This window comes from Pituophis catenifer, unplaced genomic scaffold, assembly GCF_029215685.1.
Source record: "Pituophis catenifer annectens isolate HBS135680 unplaced genomic scaffold, rPitCat1.0.hap2 SCAF_1, whole genome shotgun sequence".
In the NCBI taxonomy this organism is placed as follows: Eukaryota; Metazoa; Chordata; class Lepidosauria; order Squamata; family Colubridae; genus Pituophis; species Pituophis catenifer.
Window position 1 is genome coordinate 21,450,340 of NW_027256881.1, and position 26,075 is coordinate 21,476,414.

General features: G+C 40.8%; 1 protein-coding gene across 1 annotated transcript; it reads left to right on the forward strand.

The window, feature by feature from the left end:
* The first annotated feature begins 3,328 nt into the window (after positions 1-3,328).
* TMEM248 (transmembrane protein 248) lies at positions 3,329-24,365 on the forward strand. Its single transcript, XM_070932147.1, has 8 exons — positions 3,329-3,488; positions 3,904-4,099; positions 17,829-18,005; positions 18,686-18,971; positions 19,777-19,927; positions 20,294-20,477; positions 20,722-20,865; positions 22,092-24,365. The coding sequence occupies exons 3-8, from the start codon at positions 17,847-17,849 to the stop codon at positions 22,110-22,112; spliced, it is 945 nt and encodes a 314-aa protein (XP_070788248.1). The 5' UTR covers positions 3,329-3,488; positions 3,904-4,099; positions 17,829-17,846; the 3' UTR covers positions 22,113-24,365.
* The last annotated feature ends 1,710 nt before the right edge of the window (positions 24,366-26,075 follow it).

Consider the following 26,075-nt stretch of genomic DNA (forward strand, 5'->3'; position numbering starts at 1 on the left):
AAGCTCTACAAAACAAGACATTGCTTTCTTGTGGAGACCAGAGGGTCACTTAAACAGTCTTTTGTGTTTAGGTCAATAGTAGATTGTTTATGACACAGGGAGGTGAATTGGCAAGAGAAATAAAGGTTGTAATACAATATTGTAAAGATAGTCCTCAATTTACAACCACAATTGGGACTGAAATTTCTATTGCTAAGTGATGTCATTAAGTCAGTTGCATTGGATTTTATATTTTTTGGGGGGGACCATGGTCATTAAGCAAATCATGGATGTTGCACCAATAACAGAAAAATGCCTAATCATATCCTCACACTGTTGCCTATACCACCTATCACTTTAGCACCGATGGCAGTTCCCCTGAAGAAGACTAAAGCAGAAGTGACAGGACTCAATTAACATGGACATTAAAATTATCTAGTTGGACCCGGTTGCTGCATTTGATCCCATAAAATGGTATTTGTTGATTTGAAAAGCAGACCCTATGTGTATAGGAAAACACTAGGATGAAGAATAAAAAGTTCAGTGAATCACAGCAATTAAATAAACCTGGCTCTCCCCATTGATGTGACTTGTCAGAAATCCCTGGGAAGGTCAGAAATGGTGATCACATAACCCTGGGACACTGCAACTGTACAATAGCAATAGCACTTAGACTTATATACCATTTCACAGTGCTTTACAGCCCTCTAAGCAGTTTACAAGTCAGCATATTGCCCCAACAATCTGGGTCCTCATTTTACTGACCTCTGAAAGATGAAAGGCTGAGTCAACCTTGAGCTGGTGAGACTCAAACTGCAGGCAGTTAGCAGAAGTAGTCTGCAGTACAGCATTCTAACCACTGCGCCACCACAGCTCAAAGGGCCCAAAATTAGATCATTTGACCACGGTGGGGGGGGGGCACTGCAATGGTCATTAAGTGTGAGGAATGGTCATTTTTTAAATCACTTCAGCATCATCATAACTGGTTGTTAAACAAATGGTTGTAAGTTGACTATCTGTAGTTCAAGCAGTATATATTTTTTGTGTTTACAGGTTTTTCTCAAAGATCAGTTTGGTGGCTAATGCTGAAGTGTGTCTTCAAACTTCCATTTTCCTTTAATTTTTCAATAGTACATTTTAGGTATGTTACCAACCTTAAAAATTAAATAGGTTTCATTTTTTAGGAAGAACAGACATGAGAAGCTCAAAGAACAAAAGGCAATGAGGTAGAAAAAGGATGACTTCCAAGGACAGAAAAATATGGAGAGATACAGTGCATGGCATTAAACCCTACGTATGTTTAATTTTATTGAATTGCTTTTTCTCATTCTTTTTCTGCATTTTGTATAATCTATTTAACCTGGGTGGCTCAGTGGCTAAGACACTGAGCTTGTCGATCAGAAAGGTTGGCAGTTCGAATCCCTAGTACAGGTCTCCTGCGTGAGCGGGGGATTGGACTAGATGACCTTCAAGGTACCTTCCAACTCTGTTACTGTTAACTCTGTTAACTTTCATATACACAGCAGGAAACGTAGGTAGCTGAGAGGTGGCAGTCTTATTTTGATGTCTGCCCAATGAAGTTTATGAGGACACACAGCGGTATATCTTGTGTGACCCAGGCAGAACCCAGCAGTATGATTCCAAAATGTTTCTCTGGTGCAGGATGGGGAATCAATGGCTGCCATATTCTGCAGAAAGAGGGATATTTCTCAGTCATCATCAGTGGCACATTAGGAAAATCTAATATCATGTGTTTGTCCAGCACTATGTCTCATATCCTATATTAGTATATTCACCTTCTGTAATTCTTAAATAAGCAGGCCTCAGAGGAGGGGGCAATATCTGTGGGGAGGAATAGATATTAGTTGTAGAGAAATAAGAAGCAACAATGGGTGAAACAATTTTTTCACCCCTCTTAGCTAATCTGTATACTGCTTTACCAACTAAATGTATAGGACTAACCTTTTCTCATCTTGCTTCATGGAAGCATGGAAATGGACAGTGGATTTTCTCAATTTCCATGGTTTGGAAGAATTACAGTAAAAAACAAAACAGATCCATTGTAAGACATCAAAACACTGAAACAATGATGAATTAAATACTTAATTTTTTCTAAGTTTGACAACGTTCTAGAAAATCTAGAACATATTTTGCTTTCCCACTAAAGAAGCGATCTGGGATAGGAGGGCCTGGCTTATTTTTCATGTTTGGAAATTTACAATAACCATGGTTGATTTGGAATAGGTCTTATTTAGGGGGAATGGAAGGATTTATACTCCTTGCAGACATTCTTTTAGAGTCGTCGAGGCCTCTTGGAGGTTTATCTGTGTCCTCAGGGTCACCTGAATAGTGCAAATCCTTCCATTCTCCACTATACAGTCAGAGCTGAAGAAGCTTCTTGGATGAGAAGTGAAACGTTTTCAAAGAAAAAACAGAAAGTCCAGTTGCCTCTTGAAAAAGTACCTTTGGGTTTCACCACAAGACATTGTGCATGGTTGATTTGTATGATTATAAAAGCCATGGTGGCACAGTGGTTAGAATGCAGTACTGCAGGCTACTTCTGCTGCCTGCTGCCTTCCTGCAGTTTGAGTCTCACCAGCTCAAGGTTGACTCAGCCATCCATTCTTCAGAGGTCGGTAAAATGAGAACCCAGATTGTTGGGGGAATTATGCTGACTCTATAAACTGCTTAGAGAGGACTGTAAAAGCACTGTGAAGCAATATATAAGTCTAAGTGCTATTGCTATAAATCATATCTAAACATTTCCAAGGACTGAGACAAACTGAACCCATCCCGGACATATTTACAGGTCTTCCTCAATTTACAACCACAACTGAGCCAAAATTTTATATTATTAAGGTGAGAAATCTGTTAGGTGAGTTTAGTCCCATTTTACGATTCTTAAGAGAATCACTGAAGTTGTTCAATTAATAATACGGTTGTTAAGTGAATCTGGCTTCCCTTGTCAGAAGGTGGCAAAAGATTACCACACACAACTGTCATAAATACGTTGTCAAGCATCCAAATGTAAATCACGTGACCATGGGGCTGCTGCTGCCATGGTCATAAGCCTGAAAAACGGCCATAATAACAGAAGTCACATTTTTCAGTGCCGTTGTAACTTCGAACGGTCACTAAGCGGACTGTTGTTAAGTACAGCACAAGATTGTGACTCGACTCTCGGCAGCATAAAATGTTTGCGGAGCGGAGAACTTTGAGAAGGCGCGCGCAACTTCGCAAAGGCTGATGACGTCAAGACTCTGATCCCATTCCCGAGAAGTTGGGGGCAGTGGGGGGGGGAGAAGGCGGGGCGAGCTGCGTTGCCAGGCGCGGAGGTGGGTGGACGAAGTTTGTCCCCGCGGCGCCGCCGTCGTCGTCGCCGCCGCCTCTTCCCTGTAGGCAGGCTCGCTGGCAGGCCTCGCGGCGCGCGGCGTTTCCGCTATTAGGGCGAACAGACGGCCAAGGATCATCGAGGGATGCGGCGGCCTCCGCGCTGAGCTCGGCCGCAGGTAAGGAAGGGAAGCAGAAACCTGCCAGGCCTGAAGGAAGTGGCGGAGGGCTCGTCCGGTGATCATAGAGAGGAAAGCCCACTCTTGGGCGGGGGGGGGGGTTGGAGGGCTTCAGGGGCATGGCGCTCCCTTTGCCAGGGAGGGAGAGGCGAAGGCGGCTGGCTGCTCCACTCGTGATGCCCCTCGAAGGGGCGGGGGCGAGGCGCATCCTCCTGATACGGAAAGGGGGGCTTCCTTTCGTCCGTTTTGGTGCAGATCCTCCCATCCCGACCTCCCAAGGGGACGGGGGTGGGTGGGGGTGCAGGAGGTTTGGGGGTGGCCAATGTGGCCTGTTTCCTCTTGGGGTCTTTCCTGGTCTTTATCTTTTCCTGCATCCTCCTCCTCCTCACTCTCTCTCTCTCTCTCTCTTTTGCAGCCCCAGGCCTGGAATTGAAGCGGCCCTCGCAGGAGCCCTGCCTCAAGAACGGAGGAGGAATTGCTTCCCGGGTTCTCGGGAGCTTCTTCAAATGGTGCTGCAGGCTTAGGTTGTTTTTCCACCCCACCTCACCCGTAGGCGTTGGGCCAGCTAGACTTGAGATGAAAATCTTTCTGCAACAGAAGACTTGGGTTTGGTAATTTGTTTGCTTGTTCTTTTTATGGGCAATGGGCCAGCCAGACGTGAGATCAAAATCTTTCTAGGACAAACAGATTTGGGTTTGGCAATAATAGCACTTATTTATTTATTTATTAGTTCGATTTATATGCCGCCCTTTTCCGGAGACTCAGGGCGGCTTACAATGCATTAAGCAATAGCCTTTATACTTTTATATATACCTGCCTAGTAGGGCTTTCAGCCCCCCACCCCCACCCCCCCAGCGGTGTTCTTTTTTTATACAAAGTCAGCTTATTGCCCCCACAATCTGGATCCTCATTTTACCTACTTCGAAAGGATGGAAGGCTGAGTCAAACTTGAGCCTGGTGAGATTTGAACTTGCAGTAATTGCAGGCAGCTGGCTGTTGAGTGCTACTTTAACAGCACTTAGTCCACTGCGCCACCAAGGCTCCTTCTTAGCCTTATAGACTGCTACTTAGACTTATAGGCCGCTTCATAGTGGTTTTACAGCCTTCTCTAAGCGGTTTACAGAGTCAACATATTGTCCCCAACAATCCGGCTCCTCAGTTTGGTTATTTATTACATGTTTATCCTACCTTCTGTATATTTTACATTGTCAAGATGGCAAACATAGCAAATACTCATTCCTCTTCTTATTTTCCCCACAGCCCTCCCTGTGAGGGTTGGATTGAAAGAGAGTGACTGGCCCAAAGTCACCCAGCTGGTTTTTCATACCTAAGATGAGACTGAAATGCTCACAATCCCCTGCTTTATATGACAGCACCTAACCCACTACACCAAACTACTTCTACATCAAATACACATAGTCCTTGATTTACAACAGTTCATTTAGTGACCCTTACAACAGCACTGAAAAAAGTGATTACGACCTTTGCAGCATCCCCACAATCACATGATCAAAATTCAGATGCTTGGCAACTGGTTCATACTTATGACCATTGCTGTGTCCAATGTCATGTGATCACATTTTGCGACCTTCTGACAAGCAAAGTCAATGGGGAGACCAGGTGACTAACTTAATAACTGCAGTGATTCACTTAATAAATGTGGCATGAAAGGTCATAAAATGGGGCAAAACTCACTTAAATGTCTCACTTAACAACAGAAATTTTGGGCTCAATTATTGTCTTAAGTTGAGGACTACCTGTAATGCCAACTTGATCTTGGAAAACTGGTTGCATTTATGGGTTGCCTTAAATAGGTTTGTTTTATTTTCCTGTAACTTCAGTGGATGTGAAGAAGTATATCGGGACTGAGAGAATTTAGCAATCTAGAGAGATCTGTAAATAGATTTAATTAGTAGGTTTGTTAGGAGTGTGTTGTGGCCCGCCAGTGGCCTGCGCGGATCGTGGCTGATCCTGACGATGAGGAGGCTGGTGTGGTGTCACGCCAGCAGCCGGTGCTCGTGTCGGACAGCGAGGAGGCCGAAGAGGATGTGATGCCAGAGGCAGAAACTCAACCAGGGCCTTCAGAACCTTCAGAGGCTCCTTCCAATGGAGAGAGTGAAGTGGAGGAGCCTCTCCTCAATGCTCCGGCACGTAGGGCTGCCAAAAGGCAGGAGTGGCTACTCAGGAGGAGGAGATCTACTCGAGAGTAGGGCTTGAGGATAATTGGCCACTCCCTTAGCCTATTTAAGTCGCACTCATTACTACAGAGCATCTTGGAGAGCGAGCGACTACTCATATCTGTTTTTCTGGGCTGGTTGCCAACCTTTGTCAGACTTTGTTCTTAATAACTTTGATAAGGACCCTTTGCACGGGAAGCCTGCATTCTTGAAAGGTGTTTGTTTGGAATTAAACAGTGTTTGGGAAGATTGGTGTGTGTCACATTCTCTGGGAATCCGAAGCTGAGGCAGAACAGAGTGAAGGAAAGTTTGCAAAGTTCCATGTGCAAGAAGGGGAGGAAAGGATGCAAGAGTTCGGTATTTTCAGATGTTTATATAAACTCACCCTGGTTATTGGGTATTTTCTGAAATTGGATTCAGAAAAGTTGGAGAGGCTCTCTTGTTAAGCAATCATTGCTAAGTTTGATACCAATAAAGGATAATATTTGATTGGTGCGGGTGGTTTTTCGGTACACCGGTGCTTCTGGTTTGCCATTGTGGTCTCTACTGATCAGGATATCCAGGAAGAATACTGAGTTGTTTTCTTTTTCTCTGATAAAGTATATTCCTTTGAAGATGTTTTTGATTGGTTTTGTGGGTGTTCTCTAATTGCTCCTTTTTTAAAAAAATATGATGTAGGTGGTGGTGTCCATATCTGATCCATATTTTGGGTCGTATTTGTGGGGGTGCTATTGCTTGCAGATGTTGCATTATCACTTTCACAATAAATCCTGTAAATAGTGATCCCAAAGGTGTATCTTTAATTTGTTAATAAGTTTGTCCATCAAATTGGAAGTATGTAGTTAGGCAGAGGTTTATGAGATCCATAATTGTGAGTGTTTCAATCTTCGTGTATTTGATTAAGTCTGGGTCTGTGGACGTGAAAAGGGCTGTGACATCAAACGAGACCAGGATTTTGTCCTCATCTATAGTCACATCTTTGTTTGAAAGCATGTAGGGAGTTGATTGTTTCCTTTGTGAGGTGCCCAAGCTTTTTTGTTAATTCTTTTGTGATGTTGTAATGATACCTAGTAATGATATAATTGAAAAGGGAGGTATGTCAGGCTTGTGTATTTTGGGGATCCTTAGAAGTGTAGGAGGATGACTTCACTGCTTCTCATCCACCACTGTTCTTCTCTGGTAATTTGGCCTTTCTTGATGTGGTCACTGAGAGTTTCCTTGATCCAGTTGTCTAGTTTCTGTATTGTATTAGTGTTCACTGGGATGTAAGTTTCTTTATCTTCTAGCAATTGTTTTTGTATATATATTTGTATATATTATGATCTGTCTATAAGAACGATGGTTCTGCCTTTGCTGGTAGGAGGATGATAGCCTGGTTTCTGAGGGCTGCTCTATCCTTTGTTGTCATCCTTTTCTGGTCTGTGGTATGATGGTTTGTCTGATGTTTTCTTGGACCCCCTGTGGGAAGTCCAGTAGTTGCAAGGCTTCACAGAATTCCAGGTAATTAGCATTATCTGTGTTATAATTGAGACCTTTCTGTAGAATATTGTATTCTGCAATAGATAGTGGATGGCTGGACATGCTGATCACTCGTTCAGGCTCTAGTGCCTCTTTGATTCTGGGGTTGAGTTTGAGGTTTGGTTTGAAGTTTGGTTTTTCTTTTTCCAGCATGTCTATGAGAAGCAATCATGATGGGGGTGGCCAGCCTCTCCATGTACTCTGGTGTGATGATTAGTTCCAGCTATTCCTTGTGTTTGCTATGGTGGGCTGATATTTGTTTAATCTGAGGTGTGCATCTGTGATCAAGAGCCGTATCATTTTCACCCACTTTCTTGGGCTATTTTCCATCCAGCTGTGCAGTTAATTGGAGGTTTGTATCTCACACCAATAGATTGGACATGCTGTCGTAGGCATTCATGTAGGAAGGAAAGTTGTTCCTTGGTGGAAGTATGCCTGCAGGCAAATATTTCCCTTTTGCATGCTTTCTGAAGGGGTGGTAGGGTTTGCTCTCAGTTTATTTTCTAGTGGCTTGCCCTGTCAGTGTTTGGTGGGAGTGGTGAGAGTTTCTTTGGTTGGGTTGTTTACTGTTAGCTTGTTTGGCAGTTCCTTGATTGGAGTATTGTTTACTTCTTGATTGTTAGTCTAATGTTATTCTTGGAGTTAATCTATGCTCTATTGGTAGTCTGTTGATGGTTTCTGAAATGTTTTTTGATGTATGGCAAACTAGAAACACAGGTGTACTGAAAAGCCACCCATACCAATCATGTGCTCCACTATCAAAGCAATAACCCAAACTCCCACAAGAAAAGCTACGGCAAGCAGTTAGATGAGCACAAGCACACTGTAGCAATGCTGAACAGCAGAAAAAGGAAAAAGAGCATCTATGCAATATCTTCCAATAAAATGGATATCCACAAAACTTCATCAAAAAGTTCCTGACCACTCAACTCAATGTAGCACAACCAACACAAGCAGTAAAAAGAATAACACTGCCATACATCAAAAACATCTCAGAAATCACCAACAGACAGTTATAACCACATGGAATCAGTGTAACACACAAGCCAAGTAAAGCCCCCCAAAACATCTTAGGTAAGCCAAAAGACCAAGCAACCCCAGAAGAAAAAACAGGAGTCATCTACAACATGCAGTGTAATGACCGCAACAGCTACTACATAGGACAAAGAGGCAGAAGATTGGCAGAATGCATCCATGAACATCAGCTGGCAGTCAGAAGATATGATAAAACTCGTTAATTTCACGACACATGGACAGACTTAACCATAGTTTCAACTGGGAAACTGTGACCATCCTAAACCAAACCAAGTCTAAAATCTCTAGAGAATTTCTAGAAGCCTGGCACTCTGACAAATTAGCCATCAATAGACACATAGACATAAACAATGTCTACATATTATGCAGGAGACAATCAACAAACCAAAAAGGGAACAAAAAGACCCAAACACCTCCCCACCAGCAATCAATGCCTAGATAAGCATAGATTAATTCCAAAATTAACATCTGACCAAGAGTCAAGAAGTAAGCAATACCTCAATCAAGGAAGTGTCAAACAAGCTAACAGTAAACAGCCCAATCAAAGAACCTTCAAGACCAATCCCATCAACACTGACAGAACAAGCCACTATAATATAAACTGGCAGCAAACCCCACCCTTTGCTAGCATTGATGATGTTAGTTTATTTGGGTAATGAAACGTCTCCAAGAAAACAACCAAGCTCAAAGAGCACCAAGGACCTCTCAGTGGTTGACTTTTTTCATATACAATAATACTAAACTGCCTGCCTGTCTGCCAGCTTATCATTTATGCAACAATTACCTACCTGGATTTATTTTATTATGGCCATTGGTCAATATTGTGTGACCCCTGCTTGTATCATGAATGTACAGCTTAGTATTTGTGCAAAGATTTAAAAATTGCATTATGTAGTCCATGGCTATTTGCCTGGAGTATGTGTACAATGTGAACTCAGCTAATGTCACATATTTCATTTCTACCTGTAGGATTGCATCAGAGCAGGGCAGTGGGAGATCTATTTGAATCTATGGTGCTTGTGTTGTGGGGGCTTTTAGATTCTGTTCTTATGTCCAATATCTGTATGAAACCATTGACTCTGAACATCTGGAGATTTGAATGCTATGGCATCAGTACGTTGATGTGATTAAATTCTGTCTCTCAAATGACATTGTGGGTCCTTGAAAGTTGTATAGACATGACAAAGTGAATTTGAATATGACTAAGAGAATAACAGAGTTGGGAGGAACCTTGAAGGTCTTCTATTTCAACCCTCTGCTCAAGTAGAAGACGCTATACCTATTTCAGATAAATGGTTGTTTGATCTCCTCTTAAAATCCCCCAGTGTTGGACCACCCACAATTTCTGAAGGCAAATCGTTTCACTGATTAATTGTTCTGTCCAGAAATTTCTCCTTAGTTCTAGGTTGCTTCTCTCCTTGATCAGTTTCCATTTATTGCTTTTTCTTCTGCCTTCAGGTGCTTTGGAGAATAGGCTGACCCCCTCTTCTTTGTGGCAGTCCCTTAGACATTAGAATATGTCTATCATGTCACCCCTAGTCCTTCTTTTCATTAAACCAGACCAGGGGTTCCCAATCTTTTCTATACCCAGCACCCCTTCTGAGATATTCTTTCACCCCTTACAAAAGTAAATAAGTATATGCATATAATTATGCATATATACTATAATTTTGAAACTTCTAAACCCAAGTTTTTGCACTCCTGGAATATCGCCTCACACCCACAGGGGGTGCGAGTATCCCCGGTTGAGAAACCCTGAACTAGACACACCCAATTCCTGCAAGTGTTCTTTATACGTTTTAGCTTCCAGTTCCCTAATCCAGTCCCCTAACTTCCTGACAGTTAAAACAATAAGTGGAACAACTTTCCTCCAGAAGTTGTGGATGCTCCAACACTAGTTTTTAAGAAAAGATTAGGCAACATTTGTCTGAAATGATATAGGGTTTTCTGCCTGAACGGGGTTGACCTAGAACAGTGATTTTCCAGATTGAGTGCCCAAAGCGTGCGCCCAAACCCCCAAAATGCAATGTGTGCATGCGCACGCGGCACCCCACATGCACCCCACCGCCCCGCGCATGCGTGGCAGAGACCCAAACTAGCTGGCCGGTGGGAGACACATGCGCATGCGCAGCAGAGCTGAACTGGGGTGACGGCAAGTACGGTCTTACCGAGGCATAACAAAGCAGTACTAACACTTCACGTGATCTTGATTCTATCCCTCTGTTAATGCAGTCTAGGACTGTATTGGCTTTCTTGGCAGCTGCAGCACACAGTTCAGGTAACATACAGACAGCAATGTCTGTGGGTAGGGCAGACTAATGAAAGCAGTATTGTGTAATTGTGCTGCAAACCCCTTTTATATGTGTGTCATGAGCTTGTAGTGCAGTGAGGTAGAATTTGCAGCGCAACATCATCATGCTGTGCTCACCAGAGTGATGAAAACAGCATATTCCTACCAATATTGCTTGGTGTAGATATTATAAATACAGTAGATGGTTCTTAAGACTGAGAATTAAGTAAGCTATTTATTCTGGAGGAAGCAATATTTCCTCTAAAGCAGGGATTCCTAAACTTTTTGCCATTGCCCCTCCCTTTGGTGTAATCTTAATGTGCACTAAAAACCCAAACATTAAAATGAACTCAAATGAACAGTGAAAGCAATACAGTGAAGGTTTGGGAAAGGTGGATTTATTGTAACTATGCAGCTAAAAGGTTCTTCAAACCTCCCCTGGATTGCCTGCCCCTCCCCTAAGGAAACACACCTTACACTTTGTCTTTCCTTGTAGTCCATGCGTCAATGCTTAAAGCCCCTGGTATGCTAGCTATAATTCTGTCTGGATCAGGATAGCTTAACTTCAGTGATCTATGCCCTAATAGACTTACCGGTATGATTGGATTACTTCAGTAATACTCTGTGTTAGGCTGTCCAGGAAGACAGTCTAGAGAAACTGTAATTGATACTTTAACATCTCTTTCCAATTGCTACTAGGATTACATAATGACTGTATTGATAGCCTGTAGTGACTTTCTGTGAGTTAGTGAATCCAATTTAAGGTAAATAGATGCCCAGAAGATTTAGGATCCAAAGATCATTTTGCTCAGTACCATCTAGTCTGTGTACCTACTCCTTCTGACTGAATTTTATTTATTTAAAACGTTTACAGAGCCATTGTATATAAAAGTACAGCCATTCGTTTAGCAACCTTTTGAAGTTACCTGTGGCACTGAAAAAAGGATTTACAGCTGGTTCTTGCACTTACGACTATTGCAGCCTTCCTACAGTCAATTATCAGAATTTGGGGTCCTTGAGAAGCAGCATGTATTCACAATGGTTGTAGCATTCTGGGGTTGTGTGATCCTCATTTGAGACTTCCCCAGTCAGCTTCGGACAAGCAAAATTAATGGGGAAACTGGATTCGCTAAAACAATCACATGAATCAATTAACAGCTGCAGTGATTCATTTAACATCCATGACAAAAAAGCTTGTAAAATCAGTCACGACTCACATAACAACCAATTTACTTTGCAATGGAAATGTTTGCTTCAGTTGTGGTCAGTAGTCGAGGTCTACCTGTAGGATGTTTGAAGAAAAGACTGGATAACCCAGAAAAAAGGTAATAGCAGCCCTATTGGTTAATTTCTAACTCTACCCCAGTAATGTTACTTAATATAGTTCATATAGCTTCTGTCTAAATTGCTTTAATGAGACCTGAAGAGTCTTTGCAAAATTGGGGAGGGAGGCAAAAATCCCACCTCCAATGGCAAATATTGGCATTTCCTGAGGGAAAAAGCTCATCTTGTTGGGTATATCCTGGGAGAGATGAGGTTTAGCACTGTCATCTGTTCATTGGTGATCTCTGTCTCTTTTCTCGTAAATCTTCCTAATATATACCGGTGATGTGGATGACCGGTTTGGAGTATTGCTACTATTTTGCACTACTTCACTTCCTTGAACTAGTAACTGCTTGTTCACCAAGCTGGTTTGGGCAGTGAGTGATAGCCTGCTTGCATATTTTTGAGAAGATAATTTATCTTAGAATGCAAAGGATAAGAACATATGCCAAAATTCAGTAAGATTTTCTCTTCCATGCTCATGTGCCTTCCAATGTTGTAGTAATTTAATATACTTGAATATTTGAATGCTAGGATTAGTTTAGAAAAAGTTATCCTCAAGGATGAGATTCCTTTGCCTCTGTACGCAACTTAAATAGTTAGCTTAAGGAAAACATTTTTGCCATTTTGCAGACTGTCCATGTTTCTACAATTTATTAATCTGCTTATGTGACATATTGTGGCAGATGCTTTGAAATTTACATTGAATTTCACATTGGGGGAAATAGTTTAGTGTTTATTGTGTATGCTATTAAAATACCTGCAAGCAGCACTAAAATAGCCAGGATTTTGATACACTCATCTACAGTGTTCATTGTCACGGGCACTATTGGTGCTTGTGCTTTCAAAATTGTACATTTGCACAGAATGCTCATCTGGCCTTAGGGAAGGAGAGATTGGCCTGTAGAATGCTTTCTGCAGCTCCCATTTATCCTTTAATTCTGGGAGACTTCATCCCGCTTACTTGAAATACATTGTGTGGGCTGAAGATACAGTTAGGTAAAACCAGACATCAAGAGTGACATAGAAAAGGAGACAGAATTGTTTTCTCTTTCTTTTAGCTTTCAAGTCATTATTGACTTTTGTTGACTACACAGATTTGGTCCTGCAGTTTTCTTAGCAAGATTTTTGGAAGTGGTTTTTAGTTGCTTTCTTCCAAGAGCTAAGGGAAAGTGTCCCAAAGCCTCTCAGCTGACTCAATTTTTAATTTGTTTGTTTATATTTATTTATAGCCCACCTTTATTATTTTTATAAACAACTCAAGGCAATGAACATAACTAATACTCCTTCTTTCTCCTATTTTCTCCACAACAACCCTGTGCGGTGCGTTGGTCTGAGAGACAATGACTGGCCCAAAGCTGCCCTGCTGATTTTATGCCTAAAATAGGACTAGAATTCACAGCCTCCTGGTTTTTAGCTTGGTGTGCTAAGCCTATACCAACCTGGCTCACTTTTTGGATGATAAAGTTATTCCAATGTGACATTAAGAAAGACCTGATTCTTAACAAGGCAGAAAGTGGGACAAGATGATCTGCAAGGTCATTTCCAATCATTCCGTTCTTATAATTCTTTGTCCCATTTTATTTTAAATTATTGACTGAAATGAAAGAGAAAAGGGACTTTTTAGTGGCTATGCTAGAACTCTGAAGGGTTTATGCTTTGAAGTTTACTTCCTTAATGGTCTTTCTTTGAAGCATAAATACCTTTCTTTCAGAAAAGGTTTATTTAATGATCTCAGAACTACAGTTAAAATGGAGTTTTAATCCCCCGCCGCCCTGCCAGCCATTTGTTAACATCTTGCCAGGGATTTTAGTCTGTTTTATTTGAATATTTGTTTTGCTTTTAGCTCTCATGAACTTGATTGATTGAATTTTGAGGCGCTGTGATTCCAAAAAAGACTCTGGGCCTTTTACAATATTTAAAGATATTTTAAAGAAACATGGCTGCTTGGACAAAACCACATAAAATTCAAAAAAGTTGACGGACTCTCTGCTAACATAGCCTAAACCCAGGCCTGGTAACAGAGCCTGAAATGCTTGAAGAGTGGGGCCAGTATTTGTCTCTGGAGGGGATGCCATTCCAGAGAGCAGAAGATGGGTTTTTTTTTCAGAATGGTAGGCCAAAGATACAGTAAAGAATCACATGGCAAGGAAAGACCTGGCCATCACCACAAGCCCCAGGATGTGTTCCAGGTGGCAGATGACAACCTCTTCAACTGATCTTTCCTGCTTGGCAAGATTTGAGTCTCACTGAACTGTTTGCTTTTAGCTAATGGTTGACAGTAACAGCCAGAAAACACAAGGTGTGTCCTGCAAGGTGTGAAAGCTCCAGACCCTGAGGGAGGAGTTTCCCCATAGCCCAGGTAAGTAGCTTTGTTACCTGGAAAGCTACATTAGTTCTGCCAAGAAAGGGCTGATTTGGATTTTGAAATGGGTAGGAGAGCTGAAGAAGCTTCTTGGATGAGAAGCGAAATGTCTTCAAAGAAAAAAACAGAAAGTCCAGTTGCCTCTTGAAAAAAGCACCTTTGGGACAAGTAGGTAGGAGAATGGAAAGGGAACAGATGGAAAAAGAAAGCAGGAAATTGCATATGCGAAGGAAGGCTTTGGTATTAACATTGGGCTTGTTACTCAGTTACTTAGCCTTAGTGTGCAATTTCTAAAGTATAATAGCCTTTTCATTAGTGTTTTTTATTTTTTAAAAAATGTGTCTATGCATATATTTGACTTAAATTCAAGCAAGAAAATCATAAAACATATGGAAATGTATTATACTTCATGTCATCATTTGATCCATATTTCTTCCACGAGTCATTCGTACAGTCTTAGAATTGCAACGTATGTCAGAGGTCATCTAGTCCAAGGGTCCCCAACCTTTCGGACCACAGGGACTACAAAATACATAATTTTAAATCCCACAGACCACTAATATGATCTGCCTAATGACTGGCTGGGTGGGCATGGCTAGGTGGTTATGTGACTGGGTGAGCATGGCCAACTTGATGGCTAGCTCGATGTCACTTACATCAAGGGGCACCTCACCAGCCTCTACTCACCCCTCTCCTGCCATCCACTCCTCCGCTGCCTGCCCAGGCACCTTAGGGCCCCAACAGGAAGCAGTTGTTGGAGCTAAGCAGCCACCATGAGAAATAGTTGGCAAAACAGCTGGCTCAGTTCAAATTGTATCTGACCAAGAGGGAGGCTCAGCAGAAGCACCTCAGTGAGGACTACGAGCATAGGCTTTCCAAGCAGAGGGAAGACCTGCAGGAGTGCAAGGCCAGGTACCGGCGCCTGGAAGCTCAGCGGGCTGAGATGATCAGCCAGTTCCAGGCCATGATGCAGTCCCACTGGAACATGGCCCTCCGGCTCTTTGCCACCAGCGGTACTTCCCTCCAGCTTTTGCCCAAAGCCCTGCACCAGGAGGCTGAAGCAGACCCCAAGTCGGAATTTCTGCCCCCCTCCAACCTGCACAAAAAGAGCCCGAAGGGGGAGGCTCTCTGCAGCAACACAAATGTTCATTGCATGTATCTGGCCCGGGGGACGTAGTTTGAGGACCCCGATTTAGTGCAATATTAAAAAAATGCAAATAATTTTTCTGTGGATCACCAACATTTTCTCACGGACCGCCAGTGGTCCACGGACTACCAGTTGGTGACCGCTGATCTAGTCCAACCCACTGTTCGGTGCAGAATTTGCTACGGTGTTTTGGACAAGCAGGGATTGCAATCTCTGAGGATGTGTGATGAAAGCAGTGGTGGGATTCAAATTTTTTTACTACCGGTTCTGTGGGTGTGGCTTGGTGGGCGTGGCTTGGTGGACCTGGCAGTGGAAGGATACTGTAAAATCTCCATTCTCATCCCACTCCAGGGAAAGGTTACTGCAAAATCCCCATTTCCTCCCGATCAACTGGGACTTGGGAGGCGGGACCAGTCAGAGATGGTATTTACTGGCTCTCCAAACTACTCAAAATTTCCGTTACCGGTTCTCCAGAACTGGTTAGAACCTGCTGAATACCACCTCTGGATGAAAGGGAACATAATACCTATTGAAGCAACCTTAGAAGGTGATAGCTCTTACTGTCAGGAAATTGCCTCAGATTATGTGACACCATTTTAAGGCTTCTTTGTTACCTTTTGAAATTTTAGGAGGGAAAAGGGGCTGCTAAAACCAGAATTCTTTGGTACAGCTTTTGTTTAGATGTAACATCTTGAAAGTCATGTGTTTTAACTTTTTTGTTTGAGGAGCAAGGTGCTGTTTCTCTGATGCTGCTCTGAAAGCAAAAATGGTCTTCCGTAATATTCTTTTTTTTCTTTTCTGTTGTTTCTTTTGAATATATGTTAAATTATATTTTGAAAGCTTAAACTATATGAAATATTTAAATAATTTATGCTGGTTACAAATAACTACGCTGCAATGGAAGTTATCTGAAATTATAAGATGGACAGCAAAAACAAAGCGAGGATTTCATTTTGAATTTTGAAAAAAGGAGACATGAAATACCTTAAGAGCTCTGGAAATAATTCTTAGCATGTTAAACATTTAAATACACATTTCTCTATTTGGCTTGTGAATGAAATTTCTCTCCAGACTAGGAGTTCTCATCAATCCTCCTATCTTTTACATCAGTCACCATGAACTGCTGAGTTGATAATAAAGCCCACAAGACAGGGTGGATAAAAATCAATGATTTTTTTAAAAAAATAAAAAAAATCAGATTTTTTTATTTAAATCAGATTTTTTTGATTTTTATCGAATTCATTTTAATAAAAAACTTTTGGGGTAAAAATCTATCGTACGATAATTTTCTATTTAAGATACATAAATAATTTAGTTCAGCATGAAATGGAGCTTAGTTATGTAGCATGAGGCTGTATATTCTGCAACACTGGGACTATCGGTGAGTCAACAGTGGGTCAAAGGAGTAGCAGAGATGACAGTTGCTCTTTAAAAATGATGATTTAAATCAAGCCTTTTTACTAGTGATTTAAATCATGATTTAAATTATGATTTAAATCAACTCGATTTAAATTAAATCCACCCTGCCACAAGAAAACTTGTGCTTCTTTGCTTGCTTTGCTGAGTTGAGTTCTGAGACAAAAATGGAAGAGGGCCAAATACAGATATTGTGCCTTTCTGAAAATAAATACAAAATTTTCATTTTTTTCAGTCATATTTCAGGAGAGAGAGGCAATGCTGGGACCTGCATGATTTGGGAGAGGGCAATGAAATTTCAGATCCGTGTTTGACTTTGTTGTTGTCTGAGAGGTTTTGAGTTCATCAGAGTCTTTTAACCAGGGTAGATGTTAGTTTTCAGATTTTAAAAAAATACCAGTGCTGAGTTCTAGGAAGATAGGGCAGAATTTTAATGCTGCAGAGTAATAAATGCCCTATTTCTCTAAAACAAAGCATATGCTTTGGTTCACTTTATGTGAAAAGTACTTGTTTCTGCCTTGAATAAAGCATGATGGAGTCCTGAATGTGGACATTGGGAGAGAGCCTACATATTTCCATAACTATAAAGGAGGCTTGTGTATAGCGTTGCATTTGTTCCTTGGCTGAGTGTGAGCTAACAAGTTGCCTGTAATGCCCTTAGAAGAGCCCTGGGAAGAGGGTGGGTGTATCCACAATATTCCCCCTGGGAAGATTCAAAAGATTTTTTTTTTAACTAAATATGAACCCAGCCAGTTGGCTATGGGCTAGAGCAAGGATCCAGTCCAATCTAGCTACACAGACAAAATAGTGTGTGCCCATTGTGACTCAGCTGATACCCTCCCTGCTGCCAATTGTACTGAACAGCTTGCAAGGCAGGAGACTTCCTCTTTTCTAGTTGCCAGCAACCTCAGTACGGATTTCTAGTCCCAACTTCCTTCCTCACCTTTAATAACAGAAACAAACGTTGCAGTAATGGAGATGTCAGAAGATTCTCTCTCACATCTTATTGATCTCAAAGGCCTTATTTTCTGTGATGCTTTTTACAGTTTGTGTTCTTGCTGTTTTGCAGGTGGGTCTGATCAGAATAATGTTCAACATAAACCCTCTGGAGAACCTCAGGGTTTACATCAGCAGCCGCCCACCTCTTGTGGTGTTTATGATCAGTGTCAGCGCAATGGCCATCGCCTTTCTGACTCTGGGTTATTTCTTTAAGATCAAAGAGATCAAGTCCCCTGAAATGACAGAGGTAAAGTACAAATCGAGTCTATAGCTGAATATCTACCCTCCAGAAAGGAATGCATAGATAGAATGGAATAAATTTTGTAGTTTAATGAATGGGAGTTCTGTTCAGGATGGCACAAGAAATGAAGAGTCAAATGAGTGGCTTATATATAATCAGGAGGACTTCTCATTATGAGTGTCTGATGGATATGGACAACCTTGGGCTGAGATAGGAACGCTCAAAATGTTTAAGCTGGCACATTATTTTAATGAGCCCAGTCAATCGTGCCTCAGAAGTAAAGGCCATCTGTTTTGTTGGTGCCATTCTTGAATTGATTTTAAACTGTTTAGCAATTCAGATTTGAAATTGTAAAAATGGAAGGATACCTCTTGCACAGATTAATAGCATTTTAATTCATGGTTTTAGCATTGTGCCACATATCATTTTCCTAGATTACTTTTCCCCATAACTAATTAAAGGGTAGTTGTTTCAGATTGTAATCTCATTCAAGATGCCCCAACCACTATCATTTAGCCAGAAGTGCAGCATCTTGACATGGCTGTATCTCTTAAATCATTGCTGTTATTGGGTGAGATTGAGCTCTCTTGAATTAACCTTGCTATTTGTTAGTATAAGAACATACATGCTGGCTTTGTGAGGGCTGTAATTCAACATAAGGCACTAAAGATCTCTCTATGTTTAAGGACTGGAACACTTTCCTTCTGCGATTTAATGATTTGGATTTCTGTATTTCGGAGAACGAAACATTAAAGCATCTCATAAATGACACCACAACTCCAGAGAATGCCATGACCAGCAGCCAAGCTCGTCCTTCCACGCCATCACCACAGACGCTTGAAGATTCTGGTCCTGTCAATACTTCCGTTGCCATCACTTTGACACTGGACCCCCTTAGACCCTTTGGTGGCATTTCCCGGAATGTCACAGGTTTATCTTCTACCATTTTTGGTCATCAAATTGGACTTTCAGGTACCATTTATTTCGAATGTCATATTTAAGGGCCCAAAGCCCTTAAAGAAAAGTAGGAATAGCTAAAAGCAAATGAAGACAGATCCATTTCTGCATTTCTTAATGGATGTTCTTTATCTAGAAATCATCTTTCTGAAAAGGATAAAAAAGGAACAGCTTTTATTGAACAGTTCGGCATACATTTTTTCGTTTTTCCTATAGACATCCACTTCCATGATCTTATCATTATAAGTGGCTTCCATAATTGCTGAGGAGTTGGATCAACTACTTCATAGTAGTTTATTGACAGTTCTTTGCAGCCTTAATTTTTTCCTCATTTTAAATGATGGAGGTAGTTCTCAGCTTACAACAATTCGTTTAGTGATCGTTGAAAGTAACAGAGGCACTTGAAAAAAGTGACTTATGATCCTTTTTTACACTTTTGACTGTTATAGTATCACCATGGTCATGTGATCAAAATTTAGATGTTTGGCAACTGACTCATATTTATGATGGTTTATGATGGTGTCCGGGGTCATGTGACCCATGCCTTTTGTGACCCTCTTAAAGCAAAGTCAATGGGGAAGCCAGATTCACTTAACAACTGTGTTACTAACTTAACAACTACAGTGATTCACTTAGCAACTGTGGCAAAAAAAGATAAAATGGGGCAAAATTCACTTAACAACTGTCTCACTTAGCAATAGAAATGTTGGGCTCAACTGTGGTCATACATTGAGGACTACCTGTACTTAAACATTAAACATTAAATTCTTACTGATGTACTATGCTTTCTCCCTTTCTTCCACTCGCTCCACTCCCAAAGGCAGAGAAGCTCATGAGGAAATCAACATCACATTCACCCTACCTACTGCCTGGAATTCAGATGACTGCGCTTTGCATGGCCGCTGTGACCAAGTTGTCTTCACGACTTGCATGACAGTTACAGCCGCTGCAACAGTTTTTCCAGTCACAGTGTAAGGCTCTAACCAATGCTTATTCCTCCCAGGGAAGCTTTTTTCATGCCTTCAGGTTTGCCACTTCAAGAGACGGAGGCAGTTTTTCCAGTTTTAAATTTTTAAAGAAAAATTTATAACGTGTTCCTAGAAGTCGCAAATAGGAACTTCTAGTTTATTCACCACCAATTTCCCCCAAATAGTGATAGATATATTTTGCAGGAGTGGGAGAAATGGAGGAGGGAGGAATGTGGAAAAGGGGGAGCCATTCAACTTCAGGACAGCATGCGCTTATAAACTGGAAAGCAATCAGAAGGGGATAGTTGAACCCAGGGGAAAAAGATGGTGACTTGGATACACAGCTCAAAATTATGTGTTGCTTTACAGTCAGCCACCACACTGTATTCCGGAAACATATATTAACGCAACCTTCTGGTACAAGATCGTGACAACTGCAAGAGACTCCAACACAAAATATGCCCAAGACTACAACCCTTTCTGGTGTTACAAGGGAGCTATTGGCAAAGTCTATCATGCATTAAATCCCAAATTGACGGTTATTGTTCCAGATGTAAGTAATTTTTTTTTCACTTTACTGTGACTGGGCTTGTATAAGCAAGATTTGGACATGTTCTCCTTAGAAGTGCACATGCTCTGTCCATTGTGTCATTGTTCAGATCTTGCCATAATGTATGTGTGGGGCGAGGGAGTTGTTTGGAATTGTTCTGCCTCAGCAATGTCCCTGCACTTTCCTGAGGCAGTTGCATGTAGTTTTCTCCACAGCCTTAGGAAATGCTGTCTCTTTCTCCATTCAGGATGACCGCTCCCTAATTAATCTGCATTTAATGCATACCAGTTACTTTCTTTTTGTGATGGTCATCACCATGTTCTGCTACGCAGTCATCAGAGGCAGACCAATCAAATTGCGACAAAGCAGCTCAGAGTTCTGTCCTGAAAAGGTAAGCGCAAAGTTATTTGTGGAGGAGCTAACTTGAAGGAGGGAGTCTTTGCTTCCTTAGTAACTATTGTCATTCTGGGAATTATTCATAAACAGCTCTAAGCCCTAATGTTACATTCATGCATTGGCTGAAATGCACTGGCACCTCCATCCTCTCGATATACTGGGATAGATTAACCTCTTAAAAATAGGAAGACCAGTAGCAGACTTGACAGTTATTTTGTCTTCCAAATCCAATGGAAGCTACTTGAGGCTTCTCAACTTTTTGACACTTGCCTATTTTATTTTGTTTGTGTTTTATACAGAATTATAGAATTCTGTATAGAATCAGAGTTGGAAAGAAGCTTAAAGATCAACTAATTCAGTTTTTTTTGTTCCCTGTCATGCAGAATTCACTTCAGCTTGTTTATATACCTTTGACTTCTATCATACAATTTTATGTTCTTCCCTATCAAAAAACACAAGGTGACTTACAAATGTGTGCTTGTTTTAATTTCATCACAACCTTGCAATGTAGGCAGGCTAAGAGAACATGATTTGCCTAGAAGCATGCTGTGAAATGCATCGATTAATCTTGTGGATTTGAAACCTACCTAGCATTTCCAAGAAAGACCCATGACTGAAAATCTGAAGAATCTTTGCTAGGCAATTCCAGAGGACATTTCTGGAATGTTGACTGCCACGGGCAGCATCACCAAATAGCTGCTATGTGCACAAAATGTCTGCTGTGATGGGTGAGGCTAATTATAAACATCATGAAAAAGAAGCACTATTCTGTTGCTCCCTTTGCTTCCAGGGGTATATGAGACTTAGGGAATATTATGTGGAGTTAATTCTTTTCGTTTTCTGGCTGCCTGAAAGGAGTATATTTAAATGCAAAATTAAACCACAGCTTTCAGCAAGGCACTCTACAAATATAATAGGCTATATCATGGGAGTGTACAGAATGTGTGTATGAGTATGTATATGTGATGTATCTATTCAAGGGGACCGTGTTGTTTGGTGACAGCAGAGACAGTTACGGAGTTCGACAGGTCAAGATCTGACTTAGCTTTATAGCAACTCCATATGTCAAAGCCCATCTAAGAGGCATTCCATATGTCATCTCTCTCTCATCATTTTCCCAATTCAGATCACACAGTGACTTATTATGACCTTATAAAACTCATAGCTGAAATCTGACCATATGGCCTTCTTTTCTCTCCCCCCCCACCCCCCCAACTCCAGGTTGCTTTCTCAGAAGCATGATCCATTGCCTCCTTCCTCCAAAATTGACCAAGTCTGCAATCATTGCCTGCTGAACCCAGAAATGGGTCCTGATTGGTTATGGATTTATCATGAGACGTTGGATTATTCCAACCAAAGACTTTTAAAGTGCCTGTAATGGTTATTTATATAAAGAGTATCCTTGGAACAGATTATGCCAGCGCAGCTAAGATTATTGGGAGCCCTTTTACTGTTTTCATTGGAATGTTTTGTGTCTGTGTGACTCTACATCAGAAGGATCGGAAAGATGTCTTACTGCATTGGGACGGTATAGATGCCTTTGCGGGTATCTAAAACAAAGCACCTTATTTCTCCCAGTGATCTATCCAGCGTTCCAGACAGTGCACATCTCTACTATGACAGTACAATTCCAAAGTCACTGATGGTTCCACTGAAGCGTACGTGTGTGTGTATGTGTGTGTGTATATATGTCTGTGTGAAAGAGAGAGGGAGGGTTGCTTTTTCTTCCCATTTTCACCCTGCTTGCAAAAAGTTAGCCACTTTTGTAGATTTCTTTAAAAAAAACACATACACAAACAACCAGCATTCAATCACATTTTAATACTAGTTAAGAAAGATAATGATGCTTATAATTTTAGATTGGAAAAACAAAACAAGAAATGCAGTGTTCCAATTCACATTCTCTTTCTTTTGAAGCAGCAGTAAACTTTCTAAGTCAGAGTTGGCCAACTGTCCGTTGTTCATGCTAGAGCCCAAATTGGGGGTATTGTCTGCAGAGAAACCTTTTGTGTTGGGTTGCATATACTAATAAATTACATAGTTGGGGTATGTCAACGATGAATAAGTTTTTCCTTCACTAGAATCTTCCAGGTTATGGAACACAATGTATTTGAATGTCCAGATATTTGCACCATTTGAATGTAGGAAAGCATTTGGAAATGAAACTCTTCTATCTACATATGTAGATTAGCTGTTGCTCTCTAAGACTACAGTTTGGCTTTGGGAGGTTCTAATGATGTAAAAGGGTAGGTGGTCTCTTTTGGATGGGCCAAACTATTGCCTTGATGCATCCTGAAGCACTCTTCTGCAGATTTGTTTGTGAAGACAGGTGACAAACTGTCTAGAGCTACTGAAAACAGATGAACTCTGTTCAGCTCTGGACATGCACAGGTTTTACTCCTTGCAACTCTTTTCAGCTCCCATCCTGACTCTCTTAGCATTCATAATTTCGGCCAGCTTCCTTCTTTCAAGGAATATAGGATATTGTATCTTGACATTACTTTGAAAACACTGCTAATTGCCTTAATGACTTTTCCATTTTCTTCTTTGGTAGCAGCATCTTCCCGCATTGGCAATTGTTTGCACTTTCTGCTATGATGATTCTCACAGTAGATGTCCTTTTCAAATGTCTCCGTCAAATAACATGTTGCTTGTTTTTGTTCAAAAAAATGATTCCTTATTAAGTTGATTTGTTTGCTTGGTATCTTGATATATTTCCAAGATGGGGAGATGTCCACATTCTAGTGTTGAATAGCGAATGGGCTGAAATAAAGAAAGACGGCGTTGTGTTTTTTAATAGAATTCCCTTCCAATGGTTTTAAATGTGCTAGCTTGGGAAATAGATTGTGGAATTGGGGGAAAAAAAACAATGCTATATTTCTACTTTTTGCTTCTATGGTCCATTCTAGATAGGAACTACTGACGGTTCAGGAATGATTCTCAGGCAGTGGAGGGCTATAATGGGTTATAGTTTGGGTGAAAAAAATCCAGGCAAGAGGGTACAAATGGAATATTGCAGTGGTTGTTTGGATCATATTGATCTTGCCTTTTTTCTTTTTTCATGTTCGCTTATTACTTGAATCAGTTTGATTCTCTTTGTTTTCTTTTAGAATCTGCCGTTTCTGTTGGTCTCTGGCCAACAGTATATCAGGGTTCCCAACCTCGGCAATTTTAAGATGCATGGACTTCAACTCCCAGAATTCCCAGCATGGCTGGCTAGGGCATTCTGGGAGTTGAAGTCCACACATCTTAAAGGTGCCAAGATTGGGAAACCCTGCAGTATATGAAGGTTCCCAATGTTAGTTCCCTCCCCCTAGCCTCCCACTGCAGGTTACAGACTTCTTCTCAGCAGCAGAATTAAAATGGCATTTAATTTGTCTCTGAGCCTGGTGGTCAGTGATTTGTTAATGCAATTTTTCTCCTAGGTTAATTTTTTTGTGTTTGTAAGATGTGGATATTGCTTTGCAAAAATAAAGTTTATTATCAATCCTACTGACAAAATGGGAACCTGAAGCATTTTATTGAGTATGAGTGGGCTCATTCTTTTTGCTTAGGTTACGGTCTACTCTTATAGTTGAGAAACAAAGGAATCTCCTTAAAAGAAATTTAGGTCAGGCTTGTTGAAAGGAAATCTTACGTCAGATTTCTCAGTTACAGAAACAAAAAGGTTTCTCAGTGTTTATGTTGTGCTTTTTTACCATGCCATGACAGGAATTCTCTGCATATGATAGTTAAATTATTATAAAAATAAATCTAGATTAAAACAAGATTAAAATGAGCAGAACTATGAAACATAAATATTAGGAATAGCAATAGTAATGATTAATCCAATAGAAATCACAGAATAGCAACAAAACATTAAAATTCTAAAAAAAACCCACCCTAGTGATCATTCCCTATTGAGTTCTGACCAGCACTGTGTACTTTGCCACAAGATATATATAGGAATTCAGTTTTCAGGTCTTGGTTATTATTCACTGGGGGAAAAATACTTTGAATGGATTGAACTTTTACAACCAAAGAAAATATTCAAAGTGCCTTTTTGGTGCACAGAACAGTGAAGTATAAATGTTGAAAATAAACAAGGCAGTTGAGAATTTTTTCAAAGCCGAGAGTTTTAGCATCTACTTCATTGCCTGCAGCATTTATGGATTGCAAGGAAGTGCATGATTCCTGGTCTGGAACAATTGGACAACATTGTCCAAGTCCTAAATTTGCTTAGTCAGTGACCCAGAGGAATAGGAAAAACCAAGTTAGTTAATTAGTTTACTTTATTGTCATTGCACATGGTACAAGGAAATTAAATGCCATCTTCAGTATACATTATAACTATAAAATAAAAACACAAACATACATCCTTTACATTCTATATAATTGAAATTGAAAACCCAATATTGCATATTGCAGAATTCAATATGGTGGTAGCCCTGAGATAGAAGCTGTTTTTCAGCCTATTTGTTCTTGTTTTTATTATTCTGTATTGTGCATGAAATGGGAGATTCCAATATAAGCCCCTGATTAAGAAACATTGCTACTTTGGAATTCTTCAACCCACTTATGGGTTTGATCCAGATAAAGCACCTTCATAATATTCTTTCAGCAGTTTCATCCAATCAACTTGCTAAATCAAACATTGGACTGATGGTGGACATCCAAATATCATCTACTGGGGTCGTTGGTTATGGCTATGGAAAAAGAACCCATATTGTTGGTCCTGGGAAATTATTTAGTCACTTTATAACTGCCCCCTTGATAGGCAACTCAAAGTGGTATACAATACTACACAAATATAAAATACCGGTAAAACCAAACATAAAGCATATTTTGCCAGATGCAATCCAACAACCAAAAACAATCCAGATGGGTTCACAAGACCACCTCATCCAATGTCTGCGGCAATAACCAAGTCTTCAACACCTTACAAAAATCAATGTTGGGGCCATCTGGATGCTATGAGGAATAGATCCCATAGTGCAGGTGCACCAACAGAGAAGGCATGTCTTTTAAGTCCCACCAGATGACATTGCTTGTGTAACAAGATTCTGAGCCAGTGTAGCTCACAAAGTAGCAATGCTATGTGGATGTACCAAGATACTGCCATAACTAATTATACTGCTGCATTCTGGACCAGCAGTAGTTTCAAAGTGGTCTTCAATATACAGCACAAGGGAATCCAAAGAATGGAACTGAAACATGAGGGACTGT

Bases quoted from the DNA above. Each gene is read 5' to 3' on its own strand.
- TMEM248 (XM_070932147.1), top strand. From the start codon at position 17,847: ATGTTCAACATAAACCCTCTGGAGAACCTCAGGGTTTACATCAGCAGC. The intron at 19,928-20,293 runs GTAAGGCTCTAA...GTTGCTTTACAG, and splicing joins ACAGTTTTTCCAGTCACAGT to TCAGCCACCACACTGTATTC. The intron at 20,478-20,721 runs GTAAGTAATTTT...TTCTCCATTCAG, and splicing joins TGACGGTTATTGTTCCAGAT to GATGACCGCTCCCTAATTAA.